Source organism: Equus caballus, chromosome 10 (assembly GCF_041296265.1).
Source record: "Equus caballus isolate H_3958 breed thoroughbred chromosome 10, TB-T2T, whole genome shotgun sequence".
Taxonomy (NCBI): domain Eukaryota; kingdom Metazoa; phylum Chordata; class Mammalia; order Perissodactyla; family Equidae; genus Equus; species Equus caballus.
In genome coordinates, this window is record NC_091693.1 from 35846048 (window position 1) to 35863040 (window position 16993).

Consider the following 16993-nt stretch of genomic DNA (forward strand, 5'->3'; position numbering starts at 1 on the left):
CTGGGTTAAACTATTTACACAGTTTCCTCTTCTACCTTGTCAACTGGCACAAAAGAATTCTTAGAAGTATGTGGCCCAAAGAATATTTTCATAGAGCTAGCTGTAGGAGGAATTCTGGGCTTCAAAGAATTTTAGGTTCAAGTTTTGGCTCTGTCATTTATTAGCTGTGTGGTGTAAGGCAAATCACTTAACTTCTCTGAATCTGAGTTTCCTTAGTCATAAAATAGGTCAAGAACACCTTTCTCATAGGAATGCTTTACAGATAAAACATGATTACGTTTGTGAAAGTGATTTGTAAGCTTTCAAGCGCTAAACAAATATGTGTGCACATAGGGAAGACAATAATTGCACAAATACCTGGGTCTGGTCTTGGACATTCATCCATCCACTAAATGCCCACTATGTGCCACGAGTCATGGTGAGCCCTGAGGAGGGGAAGACAGTCTCTGCCTTCAGAGTTCCCATTCCAGCTGGGTGGACAGACACAAGTTATAATGTGTTCTAGGTAATGTGTTTATGGAAACACTGTGTACAGAGGTAATGATAGTTAAAAGTTTAATTATAAACAACTTCATGCTTTAATTATCATGTAAACTGAAACCTTGTTTAACAACTTAAAATCATTCCTAGAGCAGTGGAATTCAGAGAGAGAAAGTACAGTGGTGGTTGCCAGAGGCTGTGAGGAGGGATGGGAGCTAGTGTTTAATGGGGATAGAGTTTTCCTTGGGGAAGACGGAACAGTCTGGAGATGGATGGTGGTGATGGATGCAAAACAATGTGAATGTACTTAATGCCACAGAACTGTACACTATTTTAAAATGGTTAAAATGGTAAATTTTGTTATGTATATTTTACCACAATTAAAAAAGATGAATTTAGTCAATCACAGCCAATCTCTACATGAGTACTCACGAGGGTGCAATGTCCAGATGGTTGATGCTGAATCCAGAAGAGCAAAAGCCCCCCAGCGCTGTTGATATGGTCAGGAATGCAACAGCCAAAGAATAGTCACAACCAATAAATCCCGCGGCTACCAGGAACACCGCAGGTCCAATCATTCCTGGAGTGAAGAATTAGAAATGAAAACGAAGCCCTAGCATTAGCATTTGCTTGCTCTACCTTAACAGAGTATAAATCTGAGATTTATTATTACTGCCACCTACCGTAGAAACATTGTACTGCCTAGAAGACTCTAAATTTAAATTATGTAGTTTCATGAAAAAAAAACCTGCCAGAAAACATATAGGCATAATGCAATATAAAAGTAAAAGGAAAATTTCATTATGCAATGTTCCTAAATCTACATGTGACTAGAACTCAGCTAAATGTCAGAGAACGAGGAAGACGAGAAAAACATGGCTCTTGAGAGAAGCAACAGTTGATACACAATGTGATTTAAAATCTGTATAGCGAAAGAAGATACACTAAATAATAAACTCTGTTGGATAAAGTTAGAAAAACACTCCATCTAAGATTTGACAATTGACAACAATAAGCATAGTTTATTACAGGCAGTTAGGCATGAAATACAAGTCACAGGAGGGACTGAACCAGTAGGCTGCGTGTCAACAGCAGTGGGATCCAACAGCTCTCTGTGATGATGGACATAGCACTGCAACTGAAGAACTTAACTTTTAAAAATTTCAATAGCCACTTATGCCTAATGGCCAATATACTAAGCAAAGCAGGTCAACAGGAAGTCAAAAAGGAGAAAATTGGATTGAGTCTAAAGGGATTTATTTCAGTTCCAAGTGTGGAAAAATTTCTTTTTTGAAGTGAGCAAGCAATGGAACAGGACGGCACCTTTGAGCAGTTGGTGCTCAGAAGGTGTCTGCAGAATTATCACAAATAGGGTCCTTTCACAATGTAATTACTCAAGTCCAGCCATTAGCGACTTTCAGGGTCTCTACTCACTCAAGATCTTTTAAAAAACTGAATAGTTGTCCTAGATAGTCTTAAAATTTGCCTTTCTGAAAGCAGAGTCTGCAACACATAATTATTTAAGGTTCCTTTGAGTTCTCTGATTTATAGCTCCTCATTTGATATAATGATGTTAGTAAATACTTTTGGATTGAAATTTAATATGTATTCACTTAGAAAAGGGATGGAGAGGGGAAGGGGGGAAGGAGGAGGGCAAAAGGGATGATTAGGCACATGTGTGGTGATGGATTGCAATTAGTCTTTGGGTGGTGAACATGATGTAATCTACACAGAATTCTAAATCTATTACGGTGTACACCTGAATGTTATATAATGTCATAATCCAAGGATACTGCAATAAAAAATAAATTAATGAAAAAAAGAAAAGGGATGGATCTTAAATAACACAAATAAAATTAAAATATTTAAATTAAATAATATTTTATTTTCATTGCAAACCTAGAGCTGAAAACAAAATGATTTTTAAACTTTGGGAATGATATTCTACAAAGCAAGCCATTTTTTAATAGTTATGAGACTATGGTGGAGATAACAGGATATTATAAATCTTAATTCTCAATATGCGTGGCTCAAAAAGAATCTTGTGCAGAAATACACTACGTGCATTAAAATATACTGTTTTGATATGTGAACAACATAAATGACTAATATTACCACTTTTATTTGCCTTGTACTATAAACATAGTAAACAACTGTAAACCAAACAAAACCCGATTCACCTCATTTACCTATAAGGGTAAAAACTCTTCGAACACACACAGTTGAAACATTCCATTTTGCCCTTAAATTGTCAGCAGCTTGACCAGACAGGATCATACATAACCAACAGCCCAAATAAGGCAGTGCCGATAAAAACCCATTCTGGAAAGAATAAGAAGATACAGGATTAATTATGGTGGGAGGAAGAACCAAAACAACACACACACATCCACTACCACTCGAAAACAAAGGAAACACACAGCAACACACTGCGGACGTCCACACGGTCCAGTCGGCTCGAGGTCATCTGGAACGTTATTCTGGGACTTGGGCTGTGGCCTCAGTGGGAGAAGACAAGCATTTCTATTCGCCTATGGATTCTCCCCAAGGAACAGTTTTTGTCTTCCATTTTTACTTATTTATTTATCCTAAAAATATTTTTTATTATAAAATAAAATATAGATACAGGAAGCCCCACCAGTCAAATGTACAGCTGGATGAATTATCCTAAAGTGAACGCCATGTGGACGAGGCGCCTGGTGATACGTGAGAGCAGAGGACGAAGGCAGCGAGGAGACAGGGCGCTCGATTCTTCCCTCTTCTCTTCCTTCATAAAAGTTACCACCCAAACAAAATGAGACCACCAGAAGATACGGAACAGAATTCATAGTGGAGATGTGTTATTTGCTTTGTAGAAAATGATTTGAAAAGTCAGCTTTTTAGGAAACCACAAATTCTGCAAAACGAAGAACACATACTAGGAAAAAAAGAGAGACATTTCTTTTTTCTAATCTTTTTCCCCAGCATAAACCCCAGGTGCCAAGACTAAATGGCCTAATTCTGATAAAAACAAATGTTTTTAAAGTCTAAGAGAGATGGGTACACCTCTTAGCGTTTTTCAAACACACAAAAAATATAGAAAGATATTTTATCAGTGATATTTAAATCTGGTAATAATTCCATCCGTGTCATTAATGGTAAAGACCAGCAAAATTTGTTAATACTTAATTTAAGTGTGCTTAAGAAAAGATGTAATTTTTTCCATCACAGTTTGTGGTCCTCTAAATTCAGATGTTGTATGCTTCCAGTTGTCTTTCTGTAGCTGAAGATTTTTGTTTCTTTTTGGCATTAAGCTCAGTAATTTCCTCTTTAAATTTTATTCCATTTAGACTTCTGCATAGTGGGATCACATCTATAATTATTTGTGGCAGAATCCTACACATGAATAAACTGCAGCAAAGAGAGAAGTAAATTTTCTGATCTTGGTTTTGTTCCCTAGTGGGATGAGACTCATAATCCCTCAGTGTTAACAAATTTTTCCACTTAAAGTTCCAACGTTAAAAACTCGCTCAACAACATAAAACTATTGAAATCTTCAACATCTATGCATCCATGGGCATCTTCCACACTTGTTCTGCTTTCTGTTCAAGTATATGATTCCTTGCTTTTAAAAATTATTTAAAAATTGATTACAAAATATTAACATCCAAAATAGGTAACAGATATTTCCCCAACCTTCACTGAGCTGTAAGAAATAGGGACACTGGAATTGGAAAAAACTAGGAGAAGAGAAAAGTGAGGATAACTAATGAAACTAAGCTTATATGAAAACGAAGCTTATAATGAAGGATCAGAACCTTAAAATTTTAAATTAATGAAATTATAATTTTAAATACAACGCTTCTCAAAGCAAGCTTTATTTCGAACAAAGACCATTATATGAATGTAATATACTGATCTTCAAGAAAAAAAAATCCATTTTAAAAACAGGCTTCCATACAACTAGGGGATTATTTTCAAACTCTATTCACATTTCTCTTAATTTTGATTCAAAAAGAAAATGCCTTTTTTGTATGAAAATAAAAGATTCTAGTTTTATAGTCTCTTATTATAGAACTTAAAAAAACAATGAAAAATACATGAAAGCAATTAACACTAATGACCAGCCAGCTGTTGATATTTCATTCTTTCCATAGTTCTTCGAGGATGGTCTCAAACAGAGACGTCAATGGAATGAGCTTTAAGTGTGCACGCAGTTCACTGCTACATCGTACACTACATCAGGCGTCACTCACAGAGAGCTTGGGGAAAGCAAGGCTGCTCACAACGAAGCCATTGCCAAAGCCCCATTTCAGTGTCTGCCGTCAGTGCAATTCAAGGCTCTGTTTCAGTATAACTGATCTTGGTGTTCAAAAGTACCAGATGAGCTCTTCACAGCTTAGCTGCCTGGATGAAGTTTAAGGCTCAGTTCACCTGGCCAATGTGTCTAGCATGCTTTGAAAGGTAGGTGACTGAGACTGACTGGAACGCTGCTGAAAGCTGAGTCCACGAAGCCCACGCAGCTGTGCAGCCATCCTTGCAGTCTTCAGGTGCGCCGCCCAGGCTGCTTCTCCACCTCTGGGCTGTCCATCACTCGTGGCTGAGGAACATTCCACCATAGGACAGACCACATTCTGCTTATCCATTCATCAGACTTTTAGGTTGTTCCCACCTTTTGGTTATTACGAGTAACGATGTTGTAAACACTTGTGTACTTGTTTTCATGTGGACACATGTTTTCAATTCTCTTGGGTACAGACCTAGGAATGGAATTGCTGGGTCATATGATAACTTTATGTTGAACTTTTTGAGGACTTGCTAAACCGTTTTCCACAGAAGCTTTACATTCCCACCAGCAACGTATGTTCCATTTCCTCTACATCCTCACCAGCTCTTGGTATTTTCCGGTTTTTTGGATTCTAATAGGTGTCAAGTGGTATCTCATTATGGTTTTGATTTGTATTTCCCTAATGACTAATGATGTTGAGTGTCTTTACATGGGCTTATTGGCCATTTGTATGTCTTCTTTGGAAAAATGTCTATTCAAATCCTTTGCCCATTATAAACTGGGCTGTATTTTTATTATTGAGTTCTATGAATTCGTTATTCTGGATACCAGATCCTTATCAGATACATGATTTGCAAATTTTTTCTCCCATTCACTGGGTCTTTATTCTTGGCCTAATCGTTAAGTTTGAACGCTCCACCTCAGCGGCCTGGGGTTCACGGGTTTGGATCCTGGGTATGGACCTACACACTGCTTGTCAGGCTATGCAAAGGAGGTGTCCCACACAAAAAACAGGAACACTGCCACGGATGTTAGCTCAGGGACAATCTTCCTCAAGAAAAAAGAGGAAGACTGGCAACAGATGTTAGCTCAGGGCCAATCTTCCTCACACACACATAAAAAGTTTTAAATTTTGATGAAGTCCAATTTACCTATTTTTTTTCTTTGGTTACTTGTGCTTTTGGTGTCATACCTAAGAAACTGTTGCCTACTCCACGGTCACAAAGATGTACACTTCCTAAGAGTTTCACTGTTCTAGCTCTTACATTTAGGTCTTTGATCTATCCTTCATTTTGAAGGCAAAAATACCACCAATTTTCCCTACAAACTGTGCCTCTTTCTTTTTAGGCTCTTCCTCAATCACTTTAAAGACAAAATCTGTCAAGGTAGAGATATTAGGAACAGCCTCAATTTGATGAGTTCAGCAGGAACAGGCAGTTTCAGGAAGGCCCTTTTTATCTAGCTTTACAACCATAGCTCTGCCCAGGCCTAACTAGCACCCGCTGCAGAGGAGCTCTGCGCGAGCGCCCGCGCTGCCCGCTCCCCACGCCGAGCCCTCTCACATGGGACACTGTACCACTTGAATCTGTCATCTGATATCCGGGCATGTTACGAGGGACTAGTAAGACCGTTATGGTTAAAGGGGATACCTGCCAAAAGATACCTTGAATCAAGAGTTAACACACACTGAGAAAAGGAACAACTGTGAGGCCAAAAAGAGAAGTCTCTAGAATTTAGTTTATCAGAATAAAATGGAAGACACAAATAACTGTATTTCATACAGATAAAAACAAATACTGTGTGCAGTTTAAAATGTACACTCTCTATAAGAAGCAGATGATTACTTTTTCTTACCTCTTGAATGTTGAACCTTAGGATCTCCTTCATATAAGTAGGCAATAACGTCAACAAAGTATAGAAAGTCCAGTTGTAAGAAAAATGTGCCACTACAATAGCCCAAAGTGGCAGTGATTTTAGCATGGGCACCCATGGCACTGACTTCTGTGAAGAAAGCTGAAAAAACAAGTACAATTAGGATAAGCTACAGCTATGTTTAGATCTATGCCTTTTCAGCTGAACTTCCATCTAGAACATGTAATCAGACTTGATTAGTAAATTCTAGACTTTTAAACCAAGTCTTTCGAAATATTAAATGTCAATAGAGTCCATGATTCAGATTAGAAGAAAAAATAGAGATGCAATCTTAGAGCTATCATGTCAACCCTAACCACTCTTCATGAACATCTGCAGTCACCTGCAGTATTAATTTGTCCATCTAGAAGACAGAGTTTCAGAACCAAATTCAGAGATTAACATAAGTGAAAAGGAAAGAGACTGGAAGTCCTACTAGAATTCATATTTCATTATCCAATCTTTTGAAATTAAAATGATTTATAAGAACTGTGTCACAGCAGGTTTTGGGCAGCCATTTGGAATGATGGTCTTCAGAGTCAGGTATGAACACTCCAGAGGGGTGTAAGATGACCCACTGAGGTGAGGGAGACAGACTTCCAGCTATACTCACTTTCATTCTGAGAAAAGAAACCAGGCTTCATGAATATTTAATAAACAGGTTGTTCCCTGAGTATGCCAGACAGTCACATACGGTACGACCTCCCCAGTGCAGGGGGGTTAATGGCACCCTCACCTGTTGGTTTGCCTTCAGTGCACTGCAGCATGTTACAGTTTATACGGACCTTTTCAAGTGGAATAATGGATTTTATTAGCCAGTTTTAAATAAAACAAATTTACAAAATCAACAGTGTCTTCAAAAGATTCTTATAGAGAAAGTCAAAAGAAGAGAATTCTAATAACGTAAGCATTGAGAAGATAGTAGAGCCGACACTTCCTCCCATGAGTCCTCTGTAAGCTACCTCATCAAGCGAAACAATGGCAGGCTCATCAAATACAACTATGAAAACATACTGTTCCCATTAATTAACATCATTATTACTAATTTTTAAGTGATAAAAAGGTTTTCCTATTAAAATTTATGCATACACTGTTTATTTAATCTTATTCACTCTTTAACAGTCTATTTTTACATGTTTTATAATGTATGTAAGTACAGTAGTAGATAACCATGAATAAATACACATATGTTCAGATCGTTACCCCCACCTTTTTATTGGTGCATGATTACGAAGGACACTGGTCTAGGGCATCAGATTATTACACTTCCTAAATCCTAAGGCTCTGCGGTTTCTTTCTCAAACGCTGGAGAAAGCGGTTTCTGCCTCCAGGGTTCACTGTTATTTCAAAAAGAGGAAGAACCAGCATCAACCTTCTTGTGGCCTTTTTCCTAGAGACTTTTCAATTGACTTGGTAGATATGCTCGTGTGTTTTCCACTATGTATCAAAGATGTAGGGGACATGGCGGGGAGAGAAGGCGAGGGAACATTCATTTTTTTTTTTTAAAGATTGGCACCTGAGCTAACAACTGTTGCCAATCTTATTTTTTTCTCCCCTAATCCCCCCAGTATATAGTTGTATGTTTTAGTTGTGGGTCCTTCTAGCTGTGGCATGTGGGACAGCGCCTCAGTGTGGCCTGATGGGGGGTGCCATGTCAGCGCCCAGGATGGAGCGTGTGAACTCAACCACTTGGCCATGGGGCCGGCCCCGGAACATTCATTCTTATATAGCAGTGGTTCTCAAATCCAGTTATGTTTCAGAATCACCTCTGACACTTTAAAATTACAGAAAGCTATGCTCTACCTGATGCTACTGAATTGAAAACAAAAACAAAACCTCTGAGTGTAGGAGCAAGGCGTCTATTTTAAAAGGCTTCACTGGTGAGTCTAGAGAGCAACAGTTCCCAAAGTTTGTTACACATTAGAATCACCTGGGAAGCTTAAAAACCTTGAGGCCAAGATCACACTCCAGGCCAATTAAGTTAGGTTAGGGGTGGGTGGGGGGTAGGTGGTAGCAGTTTTTAAAGATCTCCAGGTGATTTCAATGTGTAGCAAAAGTTAGAACCCATTGCTGTAGAAATTAAATAAATCTGCAGCCTCCCCCCCCACCCTCCTTGCTTGAAAAGCTGAGGGCAAAGTGGAAGGAAAAGAGCAGTCTAGAGATTTAGAGTTTAAAGGAATTTGGCACAGAGCCCTTTTTATGCAGCTTTGAAACCCACAAAGGAGGTGAAGTCACACTTGTACGTTGAGACGTACGGGCTTAAACGGATCTCATCTCTGAAAACTAAATTTACTGAATAATGTACCCCTCTCCTGGGACATAAACTTTAACCTGAAATATGTAATAATTTTGAGATTCCTGCTATATGTATTTACACTTATTGACGATGTTTCAGAAGAATGTATGGCTCTGATAATAGCTTTGTAGCTTTTCACCAGCATTTAGGCATAATCTTATTTGTACAAATGAAGCAAATTTAGCTAAACTGGCGTATTTTCACAGCCTATAAATATCAATTGAATTTTTGATAACCTGAGGTTTTTGGAACATCCTCCAAGCAAGAGCAGCTATATGTGGAGAGTGACATCAGCAAGACAGCGGAATAAGGTGTCTCCGGCTTGCGTATCTCCCCACCCCTAACCATTGGGCATCCATCTACAGACAAAAGTTCCGTGGGAGTTGTGGGATCTGGCACCACATGCCAAGGGGCCTTAGAGGAGTCTTGGACCCTGCGCACTGGCAAGAAGACACTGAGACCTCGGTCCCATGGGAACCCGAAGTGGCTGTGAATCAGGTCTAACCCCTCTTGGCCGAGGTCTGGGAGCCCAGAGAACAATGTCTTAGACAATCAGCCACGGAAAAGGAAATATACCATTTTCAACAACACGGATGGACCATGAGGGCATTATGCCAAGTGAAATAAATCAGAGAAAGACAAATACTGTATGATGTCATTTACATGTGGAGTAAAAGAAAATGGAACTCAAAGAGACAGAGTAGAAAGGTGGTTGTCAGGGGCTGGGCAGGGGTGTGGGGGAAGTGCAGAGATGTTGGTCAAAGGGTAGAAATTTTAGTTGTAAGATGAATAAGTTCTGGGGATCTAATGTGCAGTACAGTGACTAAGTTGCTAAGAGAGTAGATCTTAAATGTTCTCACCACAAAAAAGCAATAGTAATTATGTGAGGTGATGGAGGTATTAACTAACCCTGCTGTGGTAATCATTTCGTAACATCTAAGAGTATCAAATCATTCCATTATAAACCTAAAACTCACACAGTGCTATATGTCAATTATATCTCAATAAGGCTGCGGGAAAAAGAGGCCAGCTTTATGTCCCACACATAAGCCTGACATGCGGCAGGTTCTCAATCGCTATTTATTGCACGAATACAAGGCCCACAGAGTTGGCGGTCTGGGAAGACGAATAGGATATGTACACGTTATGGCTTAGTGTCATCTGTAACCTGGGTTACAACAGTTTTCTTTTCTCCCAATAAGAATTGTGAGATCAATTTATAGTATTTCCACATTATAAGTTATATTTTGGGGCAAAAAAATCTTCATTTATAAAAACATTCAAGTTAGAGATGAATTTTTAAATGTTACTAAGAGAAACTATCCAAGTATCCAGCAGACATTAAAAAAATCCTTTAAGGTCGTAAGGCAGCACTGTCTAATAGGACTTTCTAAGATGATGGAAATGTTCTATTTCGGCATCGTCTAATATGGTAGCCAGTAGCCACATGTGCCTATTAAGGCCTTGAAACATGGCTAGTGTAACAGGGGAACTGAATTTTTAATTAAATTAAAATTTAATAGCCACATGGGCTAGTGGCTACCACAATGGACAAAATAGGCTTAAGGTAAGACCTTAATAAAGTACAAACCAACTTTTTTCCTGATATTCTAGATCTAGAAATTATTCTCTTGCTATTGTTTCTAAAACATTACTGTCAGAGATGACTTGCCAATCAAGCAATATCCACGCACTCTCCATGGCTTCATTATACCTGTATGTTGGCAAAAACATTATGAAAGTTCTTATCAGAGCTCTAAATTCTTTGAAAATGCCACGCAATTTTTAAATTGCTCAGATCATTTTCCCAGCCAACATTCTGAAAGCAAATTTTCTTTTGATATTTGAATGATGAGAGAATTTCTGAAGGGACAATCAATGAGGTCTTGAATCTTATATAGAGAATGTATCCTTAAATTTGTAATAATAGCTCAATCAGCTTGTTTTATTACAAGTTGAAACAGAAAAGGAAAAACTACAAAAAATTATTTGTTGTCAAATGTGTGAAATCGTCTAGAATATAGGGAAGGTAAGGTCATTCAACAAATATTTGAGCATCTTCTATGTGCAACTACACAAAAAATGTTTTCCTGTCAAGTGCAAGTAACAGCAAATTGATTTAGAAAAAGTTGCATGCAATAAGCGTTCTTAATTTATGTCAACTAAATATTCAAACCAAGGCCCCCATTTCCTTCATAATGTTGCAAAATTGTGTACTCTTTCTAAAAGGTATAAAAGAGAAGTAAACAGTTATAACATTTGCTGTGTTCAAGAATTAAGTAAAGAAAAAAACCAACACCAGATCTCTGGGAAAGAAAGCTTCAGCGGATGGAGTGGTAGTGTCTTTCAGTTTATCAGAGAGCACCAGCACAGAGTAGCAGCTGACAATCTCAGAGCACTCACGGCTGCAGGCAGCCTGCCCACGAGCTCAGCCTGAGCTGGCCCTGTGAACTTACCTGCCGAGTGCCCTGAAGATTTTATTTCTCTTTTATAACAATTTCTGAGTCAGAATTGGAACTAGATATGCTGTCACAAATGTAAAATCTACTTATTGTAAGAATGAAATCACATTTCTGCCTCTAAGTATTGACTTTTTCTTAGCTGGATAACCGAGGGAGCATTCTAACTGGAGCACCTGCTTGTTTGGCTGAGGTTTTCCCTCCACATAGCTGTGGGCACAAGCTTTCTACAATGCAAATCTCATTCTGTCGCCTCAAGCTTACAGCTAATTCATGGTGTTCCAGCGCCTAGAGGATGAAGTGTAAGCTCCTCAGTGGACCTCAAGAGCCCCACGGGCTGACTCGTGCCTACCCCTGCACCTCCTGCGCTGTCTGCCTGTCTTACGTTTAGCTGTTCCTCACTGCTCACTCCCTGGCAGCCTTCACTCTCTCTCCTGTGCCTTTGCTCACCCCATGTCCTTGGCTGAAATGCCTGGACGTCTCTCACTCCCCCAATTTGGCTGGTTCACTCTAATTCCCTTTCAAGACTATTCAGATACAGCTTTTACCACTGAGAAAGAAAAAAGCAGCCGTTGTCACCTGAGCTGGCCTAATTCTAGTAACTGGGCTGCGGTGCTCTCCCTCTGAGCGTGAACAAAGCCACTCTATCAGCTTGAGGATCGGGACAAAAAGTAAGAGCCCTCCATAACCAGGGCCGAGGGCAGACGGAAACAAGAATGCTCTACACCACAATAAGGGGCACACTTCCTCTCGCCGTGGCTTCTTCACCACGAGAGCTCCAGCTTCACCTTCGGGATCAAGAGACTCAATCCTAAATTGCTACTGCTTCTGACAGCACCAATTCCAGAGCAAAACTCTGGTTCTTTACAGTCTCCTCAGGTCTAAACTCCTCTCAACTCCCTCACTGAGATGCCCAGTGGGTCCTCAGGGCGTGCCTTCTCCCTCACTGCAACACGCCAAGGACCCCGCCTTTGTTCAAGCACAGATGTTCCTTATGGTCTTTGGCTGGAGGGCGTCGACACCAGAGGGCTTTCCTATCTGCTCCCAGGCTGGCTACACACCTTGCCTCCTCTGTTCCAGAGACGCAGCCTGTATTACATTGAAATTCTGTTCATCCATGCCTGTCTCCCTCTGGAGATGATGGGTCCCACAGGAACCAAGTCTTGTTCATTTTCTTTGTCTTATTAATTTTTAAGTCCTCAGTACCTGACAAAGAACCTAGGGCATAGGAAGTTCTCAGAAAGTGTTTACAGAATGAATGAAGTACGGCACACACTGCACATTACTCGCATCCAGGATTTAAAGAATGAATGAAGTACGGCACACACTGCACATTACTCGCATCCAGGATTTAAAGGTGGAGCTTCATGTAACGCATCATCATCTTATGACATTTTCAACTACAACCTCATCTGGTTAAAGAATGCAGTCTCGGGTTCTATGAGACCTAGTCCTACTCATCCCCTTGCTTCTGAATATTCCATTTTCTGAAGCATATGGGAAAACAAATTAACCTTAGCTTTGGAGAATGGACAGATTTAGACACACGTCAAGGTAGAAAAAGCTTTTGAAAAAAATCTAAACAAACTAAAAGTTTTCATAAGTCCATAAAAATGATGATAAAAATGCAGTATTGGAAGAAGCAAGCTGTTGACCATCAACACCGAGGAAAAGAGACAAAACATATCAAGTTTTACACGGCAAGACCTGTTCACAATGCATTAAATTCTTTTTCTCTGTTCCTTAGGGGAAAGAAGTGCATGACTCATTTGATTAACATCACAGAGGACACTAAGACCTCAAAGTAACTTTCTATATTGCATGGCTGATTTCTGCTAAGTTTTTGCCAACCTTTGACAAAAACCAAGAGTGGCTGTATTTTTTAGACTTCAGCAGCTTATAGACATTTGTAGCAAAATTTAAAAACTTAAAAAGAAATGTGAATGAGTAACTATTTAATTACTGCCCGGTTATACTATACATAAAAATTAAAGGGGCAGCCCCAGTGGCCTAGTGGTTAAGTGCAGCGTGCTCCGCTTTGGAGGCCCGGGTCTGGTTCCTGAGTGCGGACCTACGTCACTCATCTGTCAGTGGCCATGCTGTGGCGCCGGCTCACATAAAAAAGAGAAAGATTGGCAGCGGGTGTTAGCTCAGGGTGAATCTTCCTTAGCAAAAAACAAACAAACAAAACAAAAAACATTGAAAATATCAATAAAGTAACTTAATGGGCAAAAAGTTTTATGCAAAATATTTTATGTTCTTAAACTAATAAAGTGACTATGAAGCTACTGCCAATGCTAAGAAAAGACTGTATATATTTTAATTTTTCCTACTGTTCTCATCTTCTTTCTGTTATTCCTCCTAAAAGGCAAATATTTTATTTCCATGGCTTGAAAATTTACTATATTAAATATACTAGATTTTTACTTCTGACTTGCTATTGTGCTTAAGTGATACAAATCTAGCTTTAATAAGATATGTTTTTTAAAGATCTACTCTAGAGGAGCAAACAGGTATATATCATATACTATTATATATAATAAATGTGCTGTTCTCCTCATTAAATTATTCTCATTTAAAATACAGATAAAAACACACTAGTTAGTTTTTTAACAACTAACATTTACAATGTAACTATAAGATTCCTTTCATAAATAACATGTTTTATTTTCTACTAATTAAGAAGAAAAGACAAACCAGACTTACTTGATAATTATTACTCTACAAGGTTTAAAATGACTTAAAAAAGTAATTTTTCAGGGCTGGCCCTGTGGCCCAGTGGTTAAATTCGCATGCTCTGCTTTGGTGGCCCAGGGTCTTGCTGGTCTGGATCCTGGGTGCAGACATGGCACTGCTCATCAGGCCATGCTGAGGCGGTGTCCCACATAGCACAATCAGAAGGACCCACAACTAGAATATACAACTATGTACTGGGGGGCTTCAGGGAGAAGAAAAAAGAAAAAAAAAGAAGATAGGCAACAGTTGTTAGCTCAGGTGTCAATCTTTAAAAAAAACAAAAAGTAATTTTTCATAGATTTCATCTAGGACAAACGGAAATTTCTTAGACAAAACAAACCAATACTTTGTGCATTTATTTCATTGGCTTGGTCTACTTTGCCTGGAACATGCACAATAGAAATACGTATTAAAAAAATTAGTATCTTAATTCTGAAGAAAAAAAGGTTCTGAAATTATTATCTTTTTTTTTAGAAAGACTGGTCCTAAGCTAACATCTGTGCCCATCTGCCTCTACTTTGTATGTGGGATGCCGCCACAGCATGGCTTGATAAGCGGTACATAGGTCTGCACCTGGGATCTGAACCGGCAAACCCTGGGTTGCCAAAGTGGAGCACACGAACTTCACCATTACACCATTGGGCTGGTCCCCTGAGATTATTTTTAAGATGTGCCAAAGTCCATACCTGATTTCTTAATGATGAAAGAATGTATTCCTTTTCATACTGGGAGATTCTCATGTGAGTTTCTGGTGTATCACTGACTAGTGAGATCCATAAAATAAACCAAATGATTCCAACTATACCTTAAAATAGAAAAATAATAGTTAAAATTAAAATGCAACAACAGCAAGTTTTACATGCCTTGAAAAAATTATGCAACAATACACTCATTGTAAAATTGGTTTCAGCTTACTTTTCATTTCAAGTTCCTCTCCAAATTCTTTAATAGGATAACTGCTATCTGTATTGTTTCCTATAAATTTTGAAGAGAACAACTTTTAACCACAAGACCCTGTCTATCAGGGTCTACCAGACAAATCTTTAAAAAAATAAACTTCCACAATCTATTATTTCCACAGGGACCTGTTTTTGTTTATTGATTTGTTTTTTGTTTTGATTGCAGATACAGTTCTGGCATGAAATGTCTATGTGGCAATCTAATTTACTAAAAATGTGTACCATCCTGCTAATGAAATTGAGAAACGAAGGCCCTGGGACTAAATACAAAGAAAAAAAGATTAAAACTACCAAGTGAGAGCACCTTACTTTGCTCGAGAAGAAATATTTTCAAAATACACATTTTAATAATATTCAACATAGTAATTTATTCAGTAGCAATTTCTATTGAGAAATATTCCAAAACTAACACCAGGTCTAACTCAGCTAGAGCCTTTCAACCATATCAAATTTAAAAACAAGTTATCAGTAAGTGTTTTAGAGCTTTGTGGTTTAGGAGGTGGTTATTTCAGTGAGTTAAAATATATATGTTTTTAACCAATTATTAGGCTACTATTACATTTTGGGTTTGTTACATTATAATTTAGGTTAAATTTTTGAATAAACTTACCAAAAAGGTAGAAGACATAAGTCCAATTCATATACAAGCAAATTATTCCAGAAAGAGGAAGAGAAACTACTGTTCCAAGCTGTGCTCCTAGAACAACAACAAAGACTTCATAAACTTTGGAGAGAGAGGAACAAAGAAGGGGCAGGTCTCCTGCTAAAAGAAGAAGCTAACAGATAATGGAGAAAAGAAAGAATGAATCAGATCCCACAGGAGGTGAATTAGTCACATGTAAACATAAACAATCCATTCTCTTAAAGGATTATTAAAAAACTCACAATACATAAAACATATACATTAATAAGTAGTTACCTCAGTTACAACTATGTAGCTATTGATGAATTAAAAGGCATCAATCAGTATAAGACCTCCTACATAATATGAGCTAGTAAAGCACAGTAGTCGTAAATGTGTTAGAAATCAGGTGTTTGGGGAAAGGTTCAAAGATGGTCTCTAAAGCTGATAAACATAACCTGCAGCATACTTGATGAAATAAGAATGAAGCTTCCAGTAATCTGATTTGCCCCAAATATATTACAAACAATTATTTCAGATAAACGAATAATAAAATTCATTTTAACCACCAAACACAAGACATCTTAGTAGGTACAGTGGGAGCTAAAATAATCAGACATTGTTTCTAGTCACAAGTTTTAGTCTTACATAGGAAATAAATATAAACAAATAATTATTATGTGTTAAGCGTCACTGAGCAATACGGAAGTTCAAACACGGGACAGATTTCCTCGGACTTCCAAAGGTCAGGGAAGGATCTCAGAGGTGGCAGCAGACTTTGAAAAGATGAGTAAGATTTGGTCTCATAGAAATAAGGTAAGAAAGAAGACTCAGAGGCAGATGTAACAGGATGAGCACAGGAAAGGAAGTAGGAAAGAGGGTGGGTTTGGGAATGTCACTTGGGCGCAGGAAAGGAATAGAAGGTAAAGGCTGGAAACATAGGTTGGATAGTTACTGAATATCTACTCCACGTCAGCCACTGTGTGCCGGGACCAGACTAGCTGAAACCAAGCAGTGAAGACTATAAAGAATCCTGGCCCCTGATTCATGCTTTGACTTTATTCAATATGTAAAGGGGGACCACAGATGGTACCTGTTCTTGGACTTATCATCACTTTCTCATGTCAATCTCTACATAGCTGCAAGAAGCACCTTTTTAAAATGTAAACTGGGTCGCGTCTCTCTCTTGATTGAAACCTCTGAAGCTCCCCCATTGTATTTTGGAAACAAAACACAACTACATTCCTTCCTGTGGCCTGAAAG

At 38.5% G+C, this 16993-nt stretch overlaps 1 protein-coding gene across 12 annotated transcripts in view; it reads right to left on the bottom strand.

Annotated features, from left to right (window-relative positions):
* The window catches only part of SLC17A5 (solute carrier family 17 member 5), a 69550-nt gene that overhangs the window by 31122 nt on the left and 21435 nt on the right, over positions 1-16993 (bottom strand). For 5 of the 12 annotated variants that reach the window (XR_002810821.2, XR_011422541.1, XM_023650659.2 and 2 more), the window contains exons 5-10: positions 15719-15805; positions 14836-14954; positions 6602-6760; positions 2670-2802; positions 913-1060; positions 358-470 (exon numbers count right to left, since the gene is read on the bottom strand). Coding sequence is in view for 9 of the 12 variants with exons in the window: in XM_023650659.2 (XP_023506427.2) it covers positions 389-470; positions 913-1060; positions 2670-2802; positions 6602-6760; positions 14836-14954; positions 15719-15805 (728 nt within the window). In the remaining 3 variants the exon portion in view is untranslated. The remainder of the gene's footprint in view (positions 1-357; positions 471-912; positions 1061-2669; positions 2803-6601; positions 6761-14835; positions 14955-15718; positions 15806-16993) is intronic. The other 7 variants (XM_023650657.2, XM_001498010.5, XM_070225135.1 and 4 more) reach the window with 2 other exon arrangements.